General features: G+C 44.7%; 1 protein-coding gene across 1 annotated transcript in view; it reads left to right on the top strand.

Moving 5' to 3' along the window:
• Positions 1-8,839, top strand: part of SAMD12 (sterile alpha motif domain containing 12) — a 178,867-nt gene extending 170,028 nt beyond the window's left edge. Inside the window, exon 7 of the mRNA XM_085219980.1 lies at positions 58-8,839. Within this exon, the coding sequence (XP_085076106.1) occupies positions 58-97 (40 nt within the window). The 3' untranslated portion in view covers positions 98-8,839. The remainder of the gene's footprint in view (positions 1-57) is intronic.
• The last annotated feature ends 6,583 nt before the right edge of the window (positions 8,840-15,422 follow it).

The raw sequence follows: 15,422 nt of genomic DNA, 5'->3' as shown, positions 1-15,422 counted from the left end.
CTTTACTCTGGTCTATGCTCACTGTCTGGTTTTGGTTTTCTGTTTCGTTTCTTACAGCCCCAGCAGAGAGCTCTCCATAAACATTTCCAGCCTGTAAAGCTGCTGTCCTGCCACTTGATATGAAAATGAACTTTCCTTCATGAAAAAAACCATAATCAATGGCACTGCCAGAAGGTGAGCTTGGAGGAGCGAAGACAAACGTGAAGTAAAATCAGCCCACTCAAGATGATGCATTTTGAGAAGACCTGGTTTGCTGTGGAGTAAAAACGTGGTGCATAATATCCAGTGCTAATTTGTTCAAAATGGTCATTGACAGACCTTTAGCTGGAAAATTTCTTCCGGTTTTCATCACTGTGCATAACTTTGGGTTCCCTTTAGGGGACTGCCTATGCCCTTCACTAGAAGTCCTGTTTTAGCATGGCAACTACTGGATTCTTCTATTATGTATGCAGATGGCATGATGTTTTAGGAAAAACTTACAGGAATTCTCCAATCTCCGTGGATATGTTCACATTACTACACCCCTGATAGGAATGTAGAAGTCTTGTATGTGTTAGTTTTGCAGTCTAATAGTATTCCGTTAAACAGTATCAGCACTTCATGCGTGCTTTCTGCACAGAATTAGCACAGTCCATATATATACAATGGTCTTTTCTAAATACTGAGGATATGTTTCAGTAGTTGTGCTGAGACTGCATCCAAACGGAAGTCCACTACTAGCATACCTTCACCGAGTCACAGTACACTGTGTAGATAGGTTTGCACGTGGCAGAGGTGTGACTTACTTCGTGGACACTTGCAGAACAGCTGTCACAGAGGTAGCCAAGAACAGGGTTGGTTGAATGAGCTGTAGGACACTGTGTCTGCTCTCTCTCCCATCCAGCAGATATCAAAGGCTCTCATTCCCAGTATACCAATGTGCTTTCTTACTCAGTGAGGGGGGGGAAAGGGAGAGCACCCTTCTCAGAGGGGAGTTGGACCTAGAGTTTGGTCTACACTAGAAACAGAACAAACTGGAAGAATTCAGATTCTTTATGCTGGCCACTGTGTATGTTTTGGGCAGGACTTGGGAATCACAGTCCAAACCAAACGCTCTGAAAAAGGTAATGCGTAAGACTATACTTCTAAGGAGCAAGACACTCCCTCCAGCGGGGGCAGACTTCTTTGTTAACTTTTTCCACTTTCTATCCAAAAGCATATTTTGGTAGGAAATAGGAATAAGCAAACGGTTCTAATAAGCCTTTCAATATACTGTAGCAGGCTCAAGACTGTTGCATTCAATCTGAGCATTGATTTCTGTTCAGTCTCTGAATGGCTGGCTTCATCACTGGCTGTATCACAGCTGGCTGTGGTACTGTTTTTTTTTTTTTTCCACGGGGATTTAGTGGAATTAATGTCTGTCCCTAACATCAGGACCTTCTTGACACACTCTTTGTAATGAACTGATGCCATCAACATGCTAAGGGGACTTACCTATTTGTTCCTTATTTCTTTAAAATCAAAGGTAGCTTTTGTATATTTAAAAACTGTCATTCTCTCCAGCCTAATAGGCAGATACTGTACAGTTGCTATTAAGGTATATGCCAAACCGTGGGTGAAGTGCCATACAGGTGTGAAGATGCAGCAGTGGAGAGAAGGCACAATTACATCAAGGTAAAGGCACCTTTTTAGAGCAAATTCCTGTGTTATGATACTTAAAAACTATTGTACAGTTCATTGCTAGAGAATTCAAGGTCAGCCTCTGAGGGTGCCTGTAGAATCTACAGATAGGTACATTTAGGATGTAATTTTTTTCAGATGAGTGCAGGATTAGGTTACAGCTCTCCACCCATCTCAGATTCAGCATGTTGAATACTTCTTTACTGTTCAAGAAGAAAACTGATGGCCAGGATTTTCAGAAGTTGCTGGTGATTTCTAGTGGTTTGGGTCTTTCCATGGGTTTTCAAGTGAATCTCCCAAAAAGTATAAAGCAGTAAGCTTTATATTCTCTTTCTGAAAATCCTGGCCCTAATTTTAAATTTATTGGTGTATAAGTTCTCCTTATGATGTAAGAATCTTTGCCAACAGCAGCATTTGCACTTTTTAGAGCTTTTCATAGTATTGTAGGTTGGAATCTGATCCTTATTGAGAGAAGTGGCTGAGCACCTCGCAGAATTCCATTATAAGCTCCAGTAAATTTTACAGCTCTTTCTGCTACAGATTTTAAAAATGCACTCTGGCAACTGACACCAATTTTGTGTTGGTATAGCAATTAAAAAAAAAAAAAACCAACAAAAAACCAACTTGAATATAAATTATTTTCAAAAGGAGAATGCTGTACTCCTGCAGTAGAAATTCTCTTATTTTATTATCCAACAAAAAATTCTGGCATAATTTGAATGATAAAAGAAGAGTTTATCAGAGAGTATTATCTTAAAAGGGCATATGAGAAAAATATGAGTTAGGCAAAGAGCTGCTAGAAGCATTTTTGTATCAGTGTTAGTGTTGAACATCTTCCAGTATATGGTCATGAATTTAGATGTGTGCACTTCTCCCATTAAAACAGTTTGTTTTAAAAGCTTCCCAGGATTCTAGCTATGGCGATCTAGAAAACCAGTGTTACAGGCCCTGAGAAATGTGAAAACAAATCCAGACCCTCATGTAGCCAAACTCAGTGAGAGCTCTGCTGTAGGTGCCCATGGACCAAGCTCATTTGGCAGTGCTGTAGGTCTCCATCCTACAGACAGCCTGTGCATGTGGAGAACTCTAAGCATAAGCAAGAATAGTTCCCTCGTGCCCCACGACACTCCTCACGTGTGTAACTGTCTGCAGGAGCCATAAGGAAATCACTGTACTTTTTGGCTTGTATTTAACTATTCATCGTGTTTGGACGTTTTTAATCACTGTTATTCTCCCAAAGTAGGCCATGCTTCCTCAGGGATATTTATGAAATTGTTCTGCAGCTACTGAACAACTATCTGGATCCCAGCGTATTCTTCCAAAAACTTTTTAATATAAATAAACATGTGGGGGAGATTTTTTTTTTTTGTTATTGTGAATGGGGGCAGGTACTGTATTCTCGGAAAGGCTCTTGAGTGCAGACAATCAAGTCTATTGCATTTTTTATGCTGAACACCTTATTAGAGCGGACACAACCGCTTTTGCCTGGGTCGCAAGAACACTTCTGTGGAAACAATGCTTTATCTCCAGTCAATAAATCATTTATGTCGAGTGCCAAAGACCAAGTCAACATGAAAGGGAGTGAATAAGTTATTCCGGCAGAGGAAGTGAATTTAAATATGCTCAGAGCCATTAGTTCTGTGCAAAAGAGTAGAAGATGAATGCTATTTTAATAAAAGAGCAATTATCAGCCCTGTGGAGCTGGATATACTCGCAAAGCCCAGCGCTACCATTGCACTGATCACTGCTCACAGCTCCGAGACGATGGAGCAGCAAGCATCCCCGTGCAGTGCCTGGCCACTGCTCTCTGGGCAGGGACACGCAGAGAATCGCCATCCTCAGTGCTTCAAATTATGCCAAGAGCAACATAAGAAAACTGGAGGAATTGCTCTCCTCAAAAAACATGCTGCGAATGAAAACATCCTTTGCACCGGTTTAGTCCTTGCTTTTTTCATCTGCACGGCTTTCTTTGCCCGAAGTCCCCATCGCTTATTCTCTGAGGGAGAACACAGCTCCCCAGGAGGGGAGACTGCAAAAGCCCTGCAAGCCCCTTAGCCTTGCTGGTCCATCTGTGTCATGCTGTAACATTGGGCTCCTTCCTGGCTGGCTGCTTCTCAGCAGCCAGACTGAAAGCAGCTGCAGTGTGATTAAGGAAATCAAACCATTATTAATGACAAATTTCTTTGTTTGTTTTGTTCCCCATTTGCAGAAGACCCTAGGCCAGGCCCCCAGCAGACCTACAACAGACTGTTCCATCCTTCTCCTGAGATGTGTTGGTTAATGTCAGTTGTGGGGCCAGTCCTGAGGGATTCTGTGCTATAGCCAAAAGCAGCCTCCCTCCGCCCTCCACAAAGACACAAGATCTCAGTTATTCAAAATAGGTTCAGACAAGCAGAGTAAAATCCCGTATTTTTCACCCCCGTCCCCTTTTAACTCTCTGCAGTCTGACTCTCCTTTGAAGGACCCTGCTGCAAGGCCATGTTGATTGACCCGAGTATATGTAAACTGGTCAGTAAGATTTTAATTTAAAAAGTCCTCTGTTATAATGAAAATTGATGACTGGGGGAAAGTATTACCGGCATTACCTGCAGCCTCCTATGGTAAAATGCAGGTAAGCCATCTGGAGTGCAAAAATGCCACCAGCGTAGTGCATGAGTGATTAGGCAGGCATGTGAGTTTAAATCAGCAAATAAGCAAAGCAGATGTTTGATGTGGGAAGCCAAAAAATGTAGGAGAGGTCAGTGGCCAGTAGGCTAGGGCTACTGAGACCAAATGCGTTCTGCATCCTCATAGACAGTCATAGCGAATCTGGTGTTAGGTACAGCATGGTGGTTACTCACTGAACATGTGAAAACCAACAAATATTCTTATTTGAAAGCAGTAGAATAAAGGAGTCAGTTTTCACACTAAAATGTAATTCCTCCTACTCCATCAGTAATTATGGGTAATATTAAGCAGCAACTATCCAAGCATATTCTTAAATTCACACAATCAGATACATGAGTGTAGGGAAACCTAAGCGTAAGATTTTTCAGAACTTAAAAGCATTGAAAGAAGCTTTAAATTACACAAAAACAAACCAAACTCCAAACAAATAGTAAAAAAGAATGAGTGACCTGATGCAGAAAACTATAGGCTCATTTGCTTCCTATCAGTCTGGGGTAAAATCATAGAAAGGTTGATATGAAGCAGTCATTAAGGCAATTAAAAATTGATAAACCCCTCCAAATGATTGTTATAGAATGTATTGTGTCAAGTAAATTTGTTATCATTTTTTGTGATATCAAAGGCTTGTTGATAAAGGAGGCTCTGCAGACATGCTATCCTTAGCCTCCTATAGATCATTTGATTCTGATAAAGAACAAAAAGACACAATGCAGAATCACTACAGACCACGCTAAGTGGATTAAAACTGATTAGTTGCTTGCTCACAAAAAATGGTTACAAATATGACATTATCATCAGTGAGACTATTTCTAATGAGCTCCTCCCAAGGTATTTTCTATTTTCAATATTCCTCCCAGAGAAACAGAAAATTACTGTTGGAGCATTTACAGATGACAAAGCCAGGTGTGTGCCATGAAATGGTGATGAACCTGGAGTACTGCAAGTGCAGAAGCCAAGGGGAGGAGAAGAGCCTCCTTGGGGGCTTGAGAATGTAGTTGGGTGGCCATGAAAGTCAATGTCATCCACTCAACGTCAGCCCCCAGGAGCTCTTAGGAAAGTGTCATCTCTGAGGAGGACCATCAGTAGGACTTGGAGGATGTCTAGGATCTGGCAACAGTGATATTACGGAGCTATTTGTGCCTATCTTTCATATATTGACAACTTGGAAAGATTATTTTCTAAAGCTCCCAGTGTCATTCAAGGGCAGGAAAACAGCTCTTATTATAGCGCTAGACTAATGAAGCTCAAGCTATTAATTTATCAGAGACGATGTGAAGAGATGACTCAATCTGCCTGCAATCACAACCTCTACCTGTGCAGGAAGTGCTGGCTGAGGGCAGGTAGTGCTTTTATTCAGCGGAAAAGGGAATGATGTGCTCTACTGGCTGGAAACAAATTTCAGGTTAGAAATTAAGCACAAATGCTCAACAGGGAGGATAATTACACATAGAGACAACTTACTTTCCATTACATTCTCCATCACGTACGGTCTTTAAGTATATGCAGAGCTTTTTTCTAAGTCAATAAGCTCTACCTCAAATGGAAATGTAGGCTCTGTTCAGTAGTCCCTGGATGAGGCAGTTAGGTGTGCGCTGTGTAAGAGCTCAGCCTGGATCATCACTAGATCACCAGATGCAAGGTTCTGAATTGAAATGTCATGAAGTTTAAATACAAAAGGAAAGCAGGCCCACCTATATCCATTGTTTTCACACAATATTGTCTTAGAGAGCTATGAACTGACCTGTAACTGGTGGGAGCTGCAGTAGGTCTCCTCGCACTTACAAGGTTCTTCTGCATGTGATTGAAGAAGAGAACAGAACAAGAAAAGACAACAAAAGCTGCTGGCCATACAGAATTATTCTGATGTTGTTCGGTAGTAACAGCTTGGGATAAAGTCCTGCACCCAACACCCACGTGACCCATGTGAGCATGCAGCGAGAGCCGTGGCTTTGCCTCTTGATCAAGTAGGCACCATTTTGCTGGCATGAAACAGGTTTTATGTTCAACAGCTAGCAGAGGAGCTGAAGTGCTGACTGAGAATCACATTGTGTTGCTTTACAGTTGAACAAGGTACAAAGCCAGCTGTTCCTGCTCTCCCAATGAGCCCCTCTGCAGCTGGTGAATGGAGCCCTCATAGTGAAATGAGTTCAGTGGGATAACCCAGAGCAGTGAGCACTGCAAGCATTATTGCAGGTGGCTGCTATGAATGTTGTACCTTCAAAATAAGCAGCAGTGCTCGGCTTCTTATCCAAGTCTCATGAAGCTGCTGCTCTTAGGTGCAAGGCGAGCACAAAACTATGAGCCGCCTTTCAGAGTTCTTTGTTGTGCTGTAGAAAATGGCACAAAATAGGATGTGTATTTTAGAGAGAAAACAGTTCACACAGGCATAAGAAACCATAAAGGCAATACTTACTGCAAATTGGTATTGAATCAATATCAAGAAGCTGGAACAGAAAGGGACATAGCTAAGAAGATAAAGATCTTTGGGGATTCTTGCTCTAATCCAGTGTGAAATCCTAAGAAAATGAGTCTGGCGTAGATTTATTGTTCAGAGAACATTGGTCAATACCAGCTGCAGTCAGGTACATTTGCAGGGTTATGTGCCAGCAGTGGAGCAGTCCTATCATGGCTGCAGAAGGGCTGCCTCTTCCCTAAAAGTGGGATTTCAGTATTGTTGTAAGACAGGCTTAGTCAGAATGAGATGAAAAGCTCCTTTCTGCTTTTAATTCCAAGTATATCTAAATACCTTTTCAGAAAAAGAAAAAATCCTGTGTAGCTGTTGTTATATCTGTAATCATATTACTTCTATTAAGTACTTGCCTAGAATTCATCTATTTAATATCATGTTACCAAATTAAATAGTGACATACAGATTTTTTTTTAAAAAGCTGGGAAACCAATATTGCAGCCCAACTGCATGCAAGCAACAAAAAGGTGTGCAGAGAAAAAAAAAAATCTGCCCATGGAATGCTTAGGGGACCTATTTGTTTGGGTTTGTTTATTGAGAGCTTGGTTTTACATCTAGGCAGGGGCTTTCCCTACTGAGCCGGGCTCTGGGCTCAGGACACATCCAGACAAACGCTTGGAGTCCTCTTACTGTGTGCTGGAAGCTCCTCCGCTTTTCTTCTGAGAGGGGTAAGAAAAAGATTAGGTAGCTTCAGTGAGCTGGAGGAACCACAGAGGGATGTCAGCTGCCAGTTTACAGGAAGCGTCTTGGCCTGAGGCAGAGCTCATCATTCTCCCCTCTAAGCTCAGCTCTACTGATGGAGAGAAACAAGTGAGCCATGCAGGGCACCCAGAGCCCTGCACCAGGCTGTCCTGGGGCCGTGGCAGGAGATGGACAGACAGACAGACCGACAGACCACCTTGCAGGATTAGCAGGTTCAGGGCCATTACTGTTGGTGGTCATTGCTGAGTGCTAGGCTTCCCCTTAATAATGGTGAATTGCATGGAGCAAGAACCTGCTGGCAAATGTGAGTTGCCAGCACCGAAGTCATAGAATCAAAGTGACTGAAGTTGGAAAGGACATTAAATAACACCAGATCATCCAGTCCCGCCCCTGCCTTGGGCTGGGCCATCTTGTACTTGGATTGGGATGCACCTAGCTTTGTCTTCAGGTTCTTCTAAGGGCTCCAGATATATGGACCTGCCTCATGGTTGTTATTCCTTTTTCACATCTGAGCATGGATGACAGGGAGACCCACCCACGATCAGTCTGACATTGTGTTGGCCAGCATTTGGCTCCTCCATTTCAGGGAGCTGAATTTAATTTTAGCTGAGCCTGTCTTTGAGGAGAGCTGAAAATTCACAGCTGGAATTGTAGCATCATCTCCATAGGCTGCCCCAGATCTGTGGCCCATACAAAGAACCAAACCAACCCCATCCGCTGGTGATGGACAGGAGCTGAGGGAACCCGAGCCACCTTCAGGCTCAGCTCTGAGCTACATGCACCAGGAAAATTCTCCTGTAATCTCCTTTTAATGTTAACTTGGTTGAAAATCTGGTAGAATGGCAGCACTCAAATGGTTAAAATGTGACAGACTGTTATTCCCAGTCCTCTGTGAGAGCATTTTAGAGACGAAACCAAGTGAGGTGGCATAACAACAAAGTGTGCCTTTCTGTTGGATCTGCTCTGCTCTTCCCCAGGCATCCAAGGTGTTCCTCTGTACAGCAGTGTTTTTTTCCCAGAACTGAAATTATCATGCAATCTAATTTTTAGTACACGAAGTGGCCATTACTGTTAATTCCACCCTACAGTTTTTGTATTTCCGCTTTAATTCCTTCCGTTTTCAAAAATCAATGGAAAATAAAAGCTGGGTGGGAGGGAAGAATTCTAATAAATGATGAAATTAAAATCAATATCAAGTTTTTGGTATCTTCGGGCATGATCTCTGGAAGCTTTGGATATCTGCTTTATCATTTTGTATATTTGACAATTTTGTACTCCGCATCGTTTGACTTCATTTGTGCATGGCAATGTATTAAAACATGGAATTTTTATTATAGAGTAAAAGGGTTTTGTCTGATTTAAGCAAATTCAGGGCTTGATCCATTGCTTGTCCTGGACTCATGGGGCTCCAGCAAGGGATGTGAGGAGTTTGCTGCCTGGCACTGCGGGTGTTATGAAATGCAACGTACCTGTAGGTGCAGTAGGACATCTCACAGAATCACGGAATCATTATGGCTGGAAAACACCTCTAAGACCATCTAGTCCAATAATCAACCCGTCCACACAGTGCCCACTAATCCGTGTCCCGTAGTGCCACAGTTACCCTTATCTTGAACACCTCCAGGGACAGTGACTCCACCATTCTCTGGGCTGCCTGTGCCAGAGCATTGCCACTTTTGTGGCAGACTTGCGTTCCAGACTCTTCACAGCTTCATTGCCCTTTTTTAGAACATGCACCAGGGCCTCAGCAAATCTCCAGGGGGTCCAGAGCACGAAAGAAGCAGGTACTGGATGGGGTGCACATCACCCATCTCCAATCCACCCCTGTTTATTCCCTCTATAGATCAGCACTTGGGGCACAACAGCGATGTACAAGTCAGCAACTGAGTTAGTTCCAGAAACTAATACTGAAATTCCAGCACAGTATTGTGTTCTCCCATATTAGTGTGCTTTTTTGTTGTTGTTGTTTTCAGCCATACCCATGAGTGTTCTTTTATTTGTAAGGTAGAGATTGATGAGATATTTTGGTCAAACAGAAAATACTGGGCTTAACACAAAATAATAGAATGAAATTACATAGCGTGCAATGTAACTGACAAAGTCAGGATAAATTGTCATCTGAAAAAAGAGAAATCATGCTTTTTATTGTAACATCTTGTGATTGGGCTGCAATTTACTAAATTCTGTTTACATCTTTAAAAAGCTTTCTACTCCATAAACTTTGTTAGTGAGAAGAATATGTTAGCAGAGAAAGCTCCATTTTAGCACAAATCTATATACATCTTGGGCTGAAGGCAGAAGAATTAGAGAATCAGAGAATGGCTTAGGTTGGAAGGGACCTTAAAGACCACTGAGTTCCTGCCTCCTGCCACAGGTAGGGCTGCCAACCACCAGACCTGGCTGCCTGTGCTAAGGTGGAGCAAAGCCACGTGGTGGGAGCAAACGCCTCTAGTCCGTAGTGAAGTGCAGAAGACATCAGAGAAGCTCCCGGTCCCACCACTGGCATGCTTCATGTGAAAGAACAAGGTCCTTTGTTTCTTATCCCACCTCCTGACCTGTAATGTGAAATGGGAAACGTGCTGAGCTGCCACTGCTAAACCTTGAGACTGAACAGAGAAACTGCAACTCTGCCAAGACGCTGCTGCTTCAAAGGTTGTGTTGCAAGCGGTTCTGATCTGAACGGGTATCTTGGTACCGTTGTAAAGAAAGAAGAGGCTACTGTTAGTACCGGCATTCAGCTCTTGCCACATCATGCTCGACCTGTCGGGGTCTCAGCACACTGCTCCTCAGCCCTGCCTGGATTTGTCTGAGGTTGGTTCCTCCTTCGCCTCATTTGTGCCATTGCCTTGTCGCTGCCTTCTTGCTTTTCAGCACCTAACGGGACTCCTTGCCTTCCACTGCTGTTAACATCCAGTGGGAAATGCACTGAAGCACTGCATGTCAGAAACATATTTTTAAGGGAAGCTGTTTTGTGTTAACTAAATGGCACTAAGACCTTAGGAGGGGATAGAAGGGAGACATATGCTGCGGCTATGTCTTAGGGTAACAAGGGGATCAGTCTCCTCCTCACTCCCCGTATTGCAGTGATGGGCTGAAACAGCAGCTAGAAAGATTCAGGCTGGATACTACTTTCACAGCTTTCCAGGGATGGGGACACTGACGCAGTGGAAGGGGCCACCTGCAGGAATGGAGAACTTCAGCCAAGCACCCGCCGGGAATCCCAACCCCGTGGAGGGGCAGATGTTGCACTAAGCATTCTACAGAGATTTCTTACTGACTGATTTTTCTGTAGGTACAACTTGAACAGGAAGCAAAGAGTTAACTTTGTTAATTATCATTACTTTGCATTTCAGCTGGAACTGAATTTAGCTCTTCTTTTTTTACCTCTTGAAGGTAGAAACCTACCACTATGTAGTGATGAGTAATTCCAGACATGCTCTGGCTCATTTAAGTCAATGCATCAGGCTGTCAGCTGAGGAACTGGGGCACATCCACAGCTCTTGCTGTTCTGCAGGGTCAGCGGCTCCCTCCACTATGACTAAACTGGGATGGTTTTCATCTCAACATGAGGAGAGCTGCCTAACATTGAGAACAGTGGCACAATCTGCTCCCCATCAGCGAGGTTTTGAGGATGCAGCTGGACAGGGTGCTAGACATAGAATCATAGAACCATAGAATCATTAAGATTGGAAAGAAAAGACCACTAAGATGATCTAGTTCAGCCATCAGCCCATCCCTCCCATGCCTAGTAAAGCACGTCCCTCAGTGCCACATCTCTGCATTTCCTAAACATCTCCAGGGATGGCGACTCCACCAACTCCCTGGGCAGCCTGTTTCAATGCCTGACCACTCCTTCAGAGAAGAAATTATTCCTAATATCCAACCTGAACCTCCCCTGGTGCAACCTGAGGCCATTCCCTCTCATCCTATTGCTGTTACCCGGGAGAAGAGGCCGACTCCCACCTCACCACAATCTCTCTTCAGGTACTTGTAGAGAGCAATAAGGTCTCCCCTGAGCCTCCTCTTCTCCAGACTCAACAATCCCAGCCCCCTCAGCTGCTCCCCACACAACTTGTGCTCCAGACCCCTCACAGCTTTGATGTCCTTCTCTGGACACGCTCCAGGGCCTCAGGGAAGGGCCCAAAACTGAACACAACATTGGAGGTGCGGCCTCAATCAGTGCCAGTACCAAACTCATGGAACTGACAACATCATGGAAGCTCATTCTAGCATCACAGTGAGGATCATGCTTTGGAGCACCACCACGGGCAGGCTTTCCCTAGGTCTTTGCTGTGCACAAGCACAGCACAGGGCAAGCTGGAAGAGACGCTTGAGACAATGGGTGAATACAGATTGAAAACAAAACAAAACAAAACAAAACAAAACAAACTAAAAAAAAAAAAAAAACCCAAGCAAAACAAACAAAACGTTTTGGGCCCATACATGAAGCATTTTACTGCCAGTGATCCAAAGCCTTGAAAGCCTCAGCCCCTCCCGGCAGAGGGGCAGGCTGGAGATGTGTGTGGCCATCTCCAGTGCCTGAAGACAGATCTGGAGAAACACTTTTCCTTCGCTGGGGAGTTTTAGCGCGGAGAAAGGAAGCGCCTGAGGGCACGGAGCAAGTCGCGGCTGGAGCTGTGCTCAGCACTGCCTGGGAGCGCCCGGGGAGTGCAGTCGGTGCCCGGCGCTCAGCCCTGGGGCTCCGCGGCTCTCCCCACCGCGGGATGGAAGGAGACAACGTGGGAGGCAGAATGTTTGGTGGAGAATGTTGGGAACCATTGTGCTAAGCTGATTAACTCATTTGAACAATTTTATTTAGCTGCAGAAGTTGCCCCGGATGAGAAGTGCAGCTGTAAGCGTTTGCACAATGAAAATGCTCCCACACGCAGGAAGGCCAGATAAGCCTCTGCCTGTCATTGTTAGAGCAAGAAATTGTAGCACTTGGGGGAAAACACCGGGTTTTTCCGCCTTTGTTTCAGCTGTAATGCAGAGCACGAAGGATAGAGCCGTGCTGTGCACGTTCACACCCCTCAGCCCCAGCCTCAGGCCAGTGCTGGCAGGCTGTGGGAGGTACAACCTGGCCAGAGGCCTCAGCAGCTGGGACAACCTGGGGCTCCCGATGCCCAACTGCTGCTGGCCATAGCCACAGCTCCTCAGCAGCTCTGCTGCCCTCCCTCTGCTCCCCTGGGCTTCTGTGCGTTAGGTAGAGGAAATGAACATTTCTCCCCATCTGAGTTAAATTAAAACTACCAGAAAAGCAGTACGGATTCGAGCAGTCAGCAGGGCATTTCCATGGGATCTTTAGCCGTGGTTTGGGACCCCCTGCATATCGGATATTGTCTCAAAATACTCTCTGAAAGCCACAGAGAGGCTGGTTATCCAACCACAAGAATAGCTGCTCTCTGCTCTGCTGTTGCTGTCAGCTAGCTTTACCTTCTTTGCTCCAGAGCTCATGGCTCTGCTCCAGCTCTCCTTGCTTCCCATAGCAGGCTTGAGGAGGCAGCAGACCCCCATTGCGAAGTGGCACCCACTTCTGTCCCCTGCCCTGGGTACCACCCTGTGAAAAAGAATGTGCTCTTCCATCTCTACAGGAATAGAGCCTGGGGAACGTCCAGGAGATCCCAGGGGCAACACGCTGCTGCTGGCTTTGTTTTGAGCAGTAGCACTGTGAAAAAATCAATGAGGCAGATCTTAAATGGCAGTTAAACGACAGGTCTCAGAAGAGGAGTTGCAAATGAAGAGTGATCCCATGGGAGGTTTCATGAAGGGGATATTCAGGAAGCTCGCACCAGCTGTTTGCTGTAGAGGTTCTGGTGGATAAGCAACTGAATGTGAGTTCTCCAAGTGCTGCTCTTGCTAAGGGGCTAATATGACCCTAGCATGTGTAAATGGGAGTTTCGAGTGGTAAGGGAAATGTATTAGTGCTGTATCTGACATTAATGAGACCAAAACAGTCCAGTTCAGCTGTCAACGCTTAAAAATCATGTTGAAAAACTCAGAAAGGTTGGGAGAAGGGCTATAAGGCTGATTGAAAGCGTATTTTCCGATAACCCAAAGGAGTGCAGTCCATTTATGTTATCAAAGAGAAGCATAAGAGATGAATTGACCATGATCTGTAAGAATCTACATATGAAGGAGCAGTGCAGTATCAGAGGATTACTTACTCCAGCAGACAAAAGCATACGAGCCAGGAAGACAGAAGCTAAAAAAAAAAAAAAAGAAAAAAAAATCAGGTTGAAAATGAGGCATATTTTTCTCCTTAATAGCCTTGTAATTAACTGCTGGAGGAGCTGACATGGGATATGGCAGATTCTCCATCACCAAAAAAGGTCTTTAAATTAAGTGTGGATGTCTTTCTACATGATGTAGCTCATGTACTGGTGTGGGAATTGCTGGGCGAAGCTCCATGGTCTGCATTATGCAGGAGGGCAGAGGAAAGCTCTGCAGGGAGCCTGCTGGCCCTGGGATCTGTGGAGCCATCAAATGGTGATGCCTGCATCACACCGAGCAGCACATAGCCTGTTTATGCAGCACACGAGATGAAAAGACTCTTTTAGGGATATTTAAAGGGCTTTAAATGTTTTATTAGAGTTTTTTGATAGCTTCTGCCTGCAAAACCAAGTAGTTGAAATAAACATTAAAAAAAATATATCTCCTGAAATAGATTTCCTACACCCCTAAATCCCAGTATTAAAGGTCAGTGTCTCAAGATATTCAGAGCTTTCCAAGTGATGCTCTAAGGACTCAGCCCTTCATCGTGGTTTAAAGCTCCTCTTTCATAGATTTATTGATGCTAAACTCAGAAGGGAATGCTGCGGTCTCCTAATCTGACCCTGTGCATGGGGCAGCCCTCAACTACTTGTAGGCTCAGCACACTCTGTACACCTTCAACAGCTCCTGCAGTGTGACTGCTTCAAGTCACTGCTTTGTGGCTCAAGGCTTAAAGGCAGGAAAAACATGGTGTAAAAGCCACTTGTTGGGAGGAGAGGGAAGAACTAGGAGGGAAGCTTGGAGTCAGATTGTCTTCCTGGCACCTTGGTTTGGTTTTCTGACTGTCACAGAACTTATGAGAAATAAGGTAATTCCTAGGGAAACCAAGCCATAGATGTGGTGACAGATAGATCTGCTGGCCTTCTATGGAGTGATGACATCAATAGACAAAGAATGAGCAATGGATGTCACCTACCTGGTCTTCTGCAAGGCCTTTGAGGTGGTCCCACGCCACATTCTTATATATAAACTGGAAAGAGAAAGGGTAGACTATTCAGTGGACAAAGAATTGGTTGGATGGTTGTAGCCAGAAGGTTGTGATCAATGGCTCCATGTCCAGGTGGGGGCTGGTGACGAGCAGTGTTCCCCAGGGGTCTGTTTTAGGGTCAGTGCTCTTCAAATCCTTATCAGTGACCTGAATAGTGGGATTGAGTGCACCCTCAGCAAGTTTGCAGACAACACTGACCTGTGTGCAGTTGATATGATGGAAGGAGGGGATGGCATCCCGAGGGACCTGAACAAGCTTGAAAAGTGGACAAATGTGAATGTAACGATGTTCAACAAAGTCACATGAAAGGTGTTGCACCTGGGTTGGGGCAATCCCAGATACGTGTACGGATTGAGAGAAGAACCCACTGAGAGCAGCTCTGAGGAGAAGGACTTGAGGGTTCTGGTGGGTGAAAAGCTGGACACGAGCCACCAGCTTGTGCTTGCAGCCATCTGCCAAAGCTGCTGAAGCTGGTCCCTCACTGGGCAAAACAGACTATTACAGGATGTCACAGCAGTCCTTGTCTCTGGGACAGCACAGTTCACAGGACTGCAAGCACTTTTTTTTAGCAATGAACTGTAGCTCCCATGAACAACGCCCCATCACTTGTAGCTCATCCTGGTGCTGTATCATTTCTGCAGGAATCCCCAGGGCAGCTTCGGCCTCATT

The sequence above is a fragment of the Meleagris gallopavo genome, chromosome 3 (assembly GCF_905368555.1).
Source record: "Meleagris gallopavo chromosome 3, MGAL_WU_HG_1.1, whole genome shotgun sequence".
Taxonomy (NCBI): Eukaryota; Metazoa; Chordata; class Aves; order Galliformes; family Phasianidae; genus Meleagris; species Meleagris gallopavo.
This window is presented reverse-complemented; position numbering and strand designations above follow the sequence as displayed.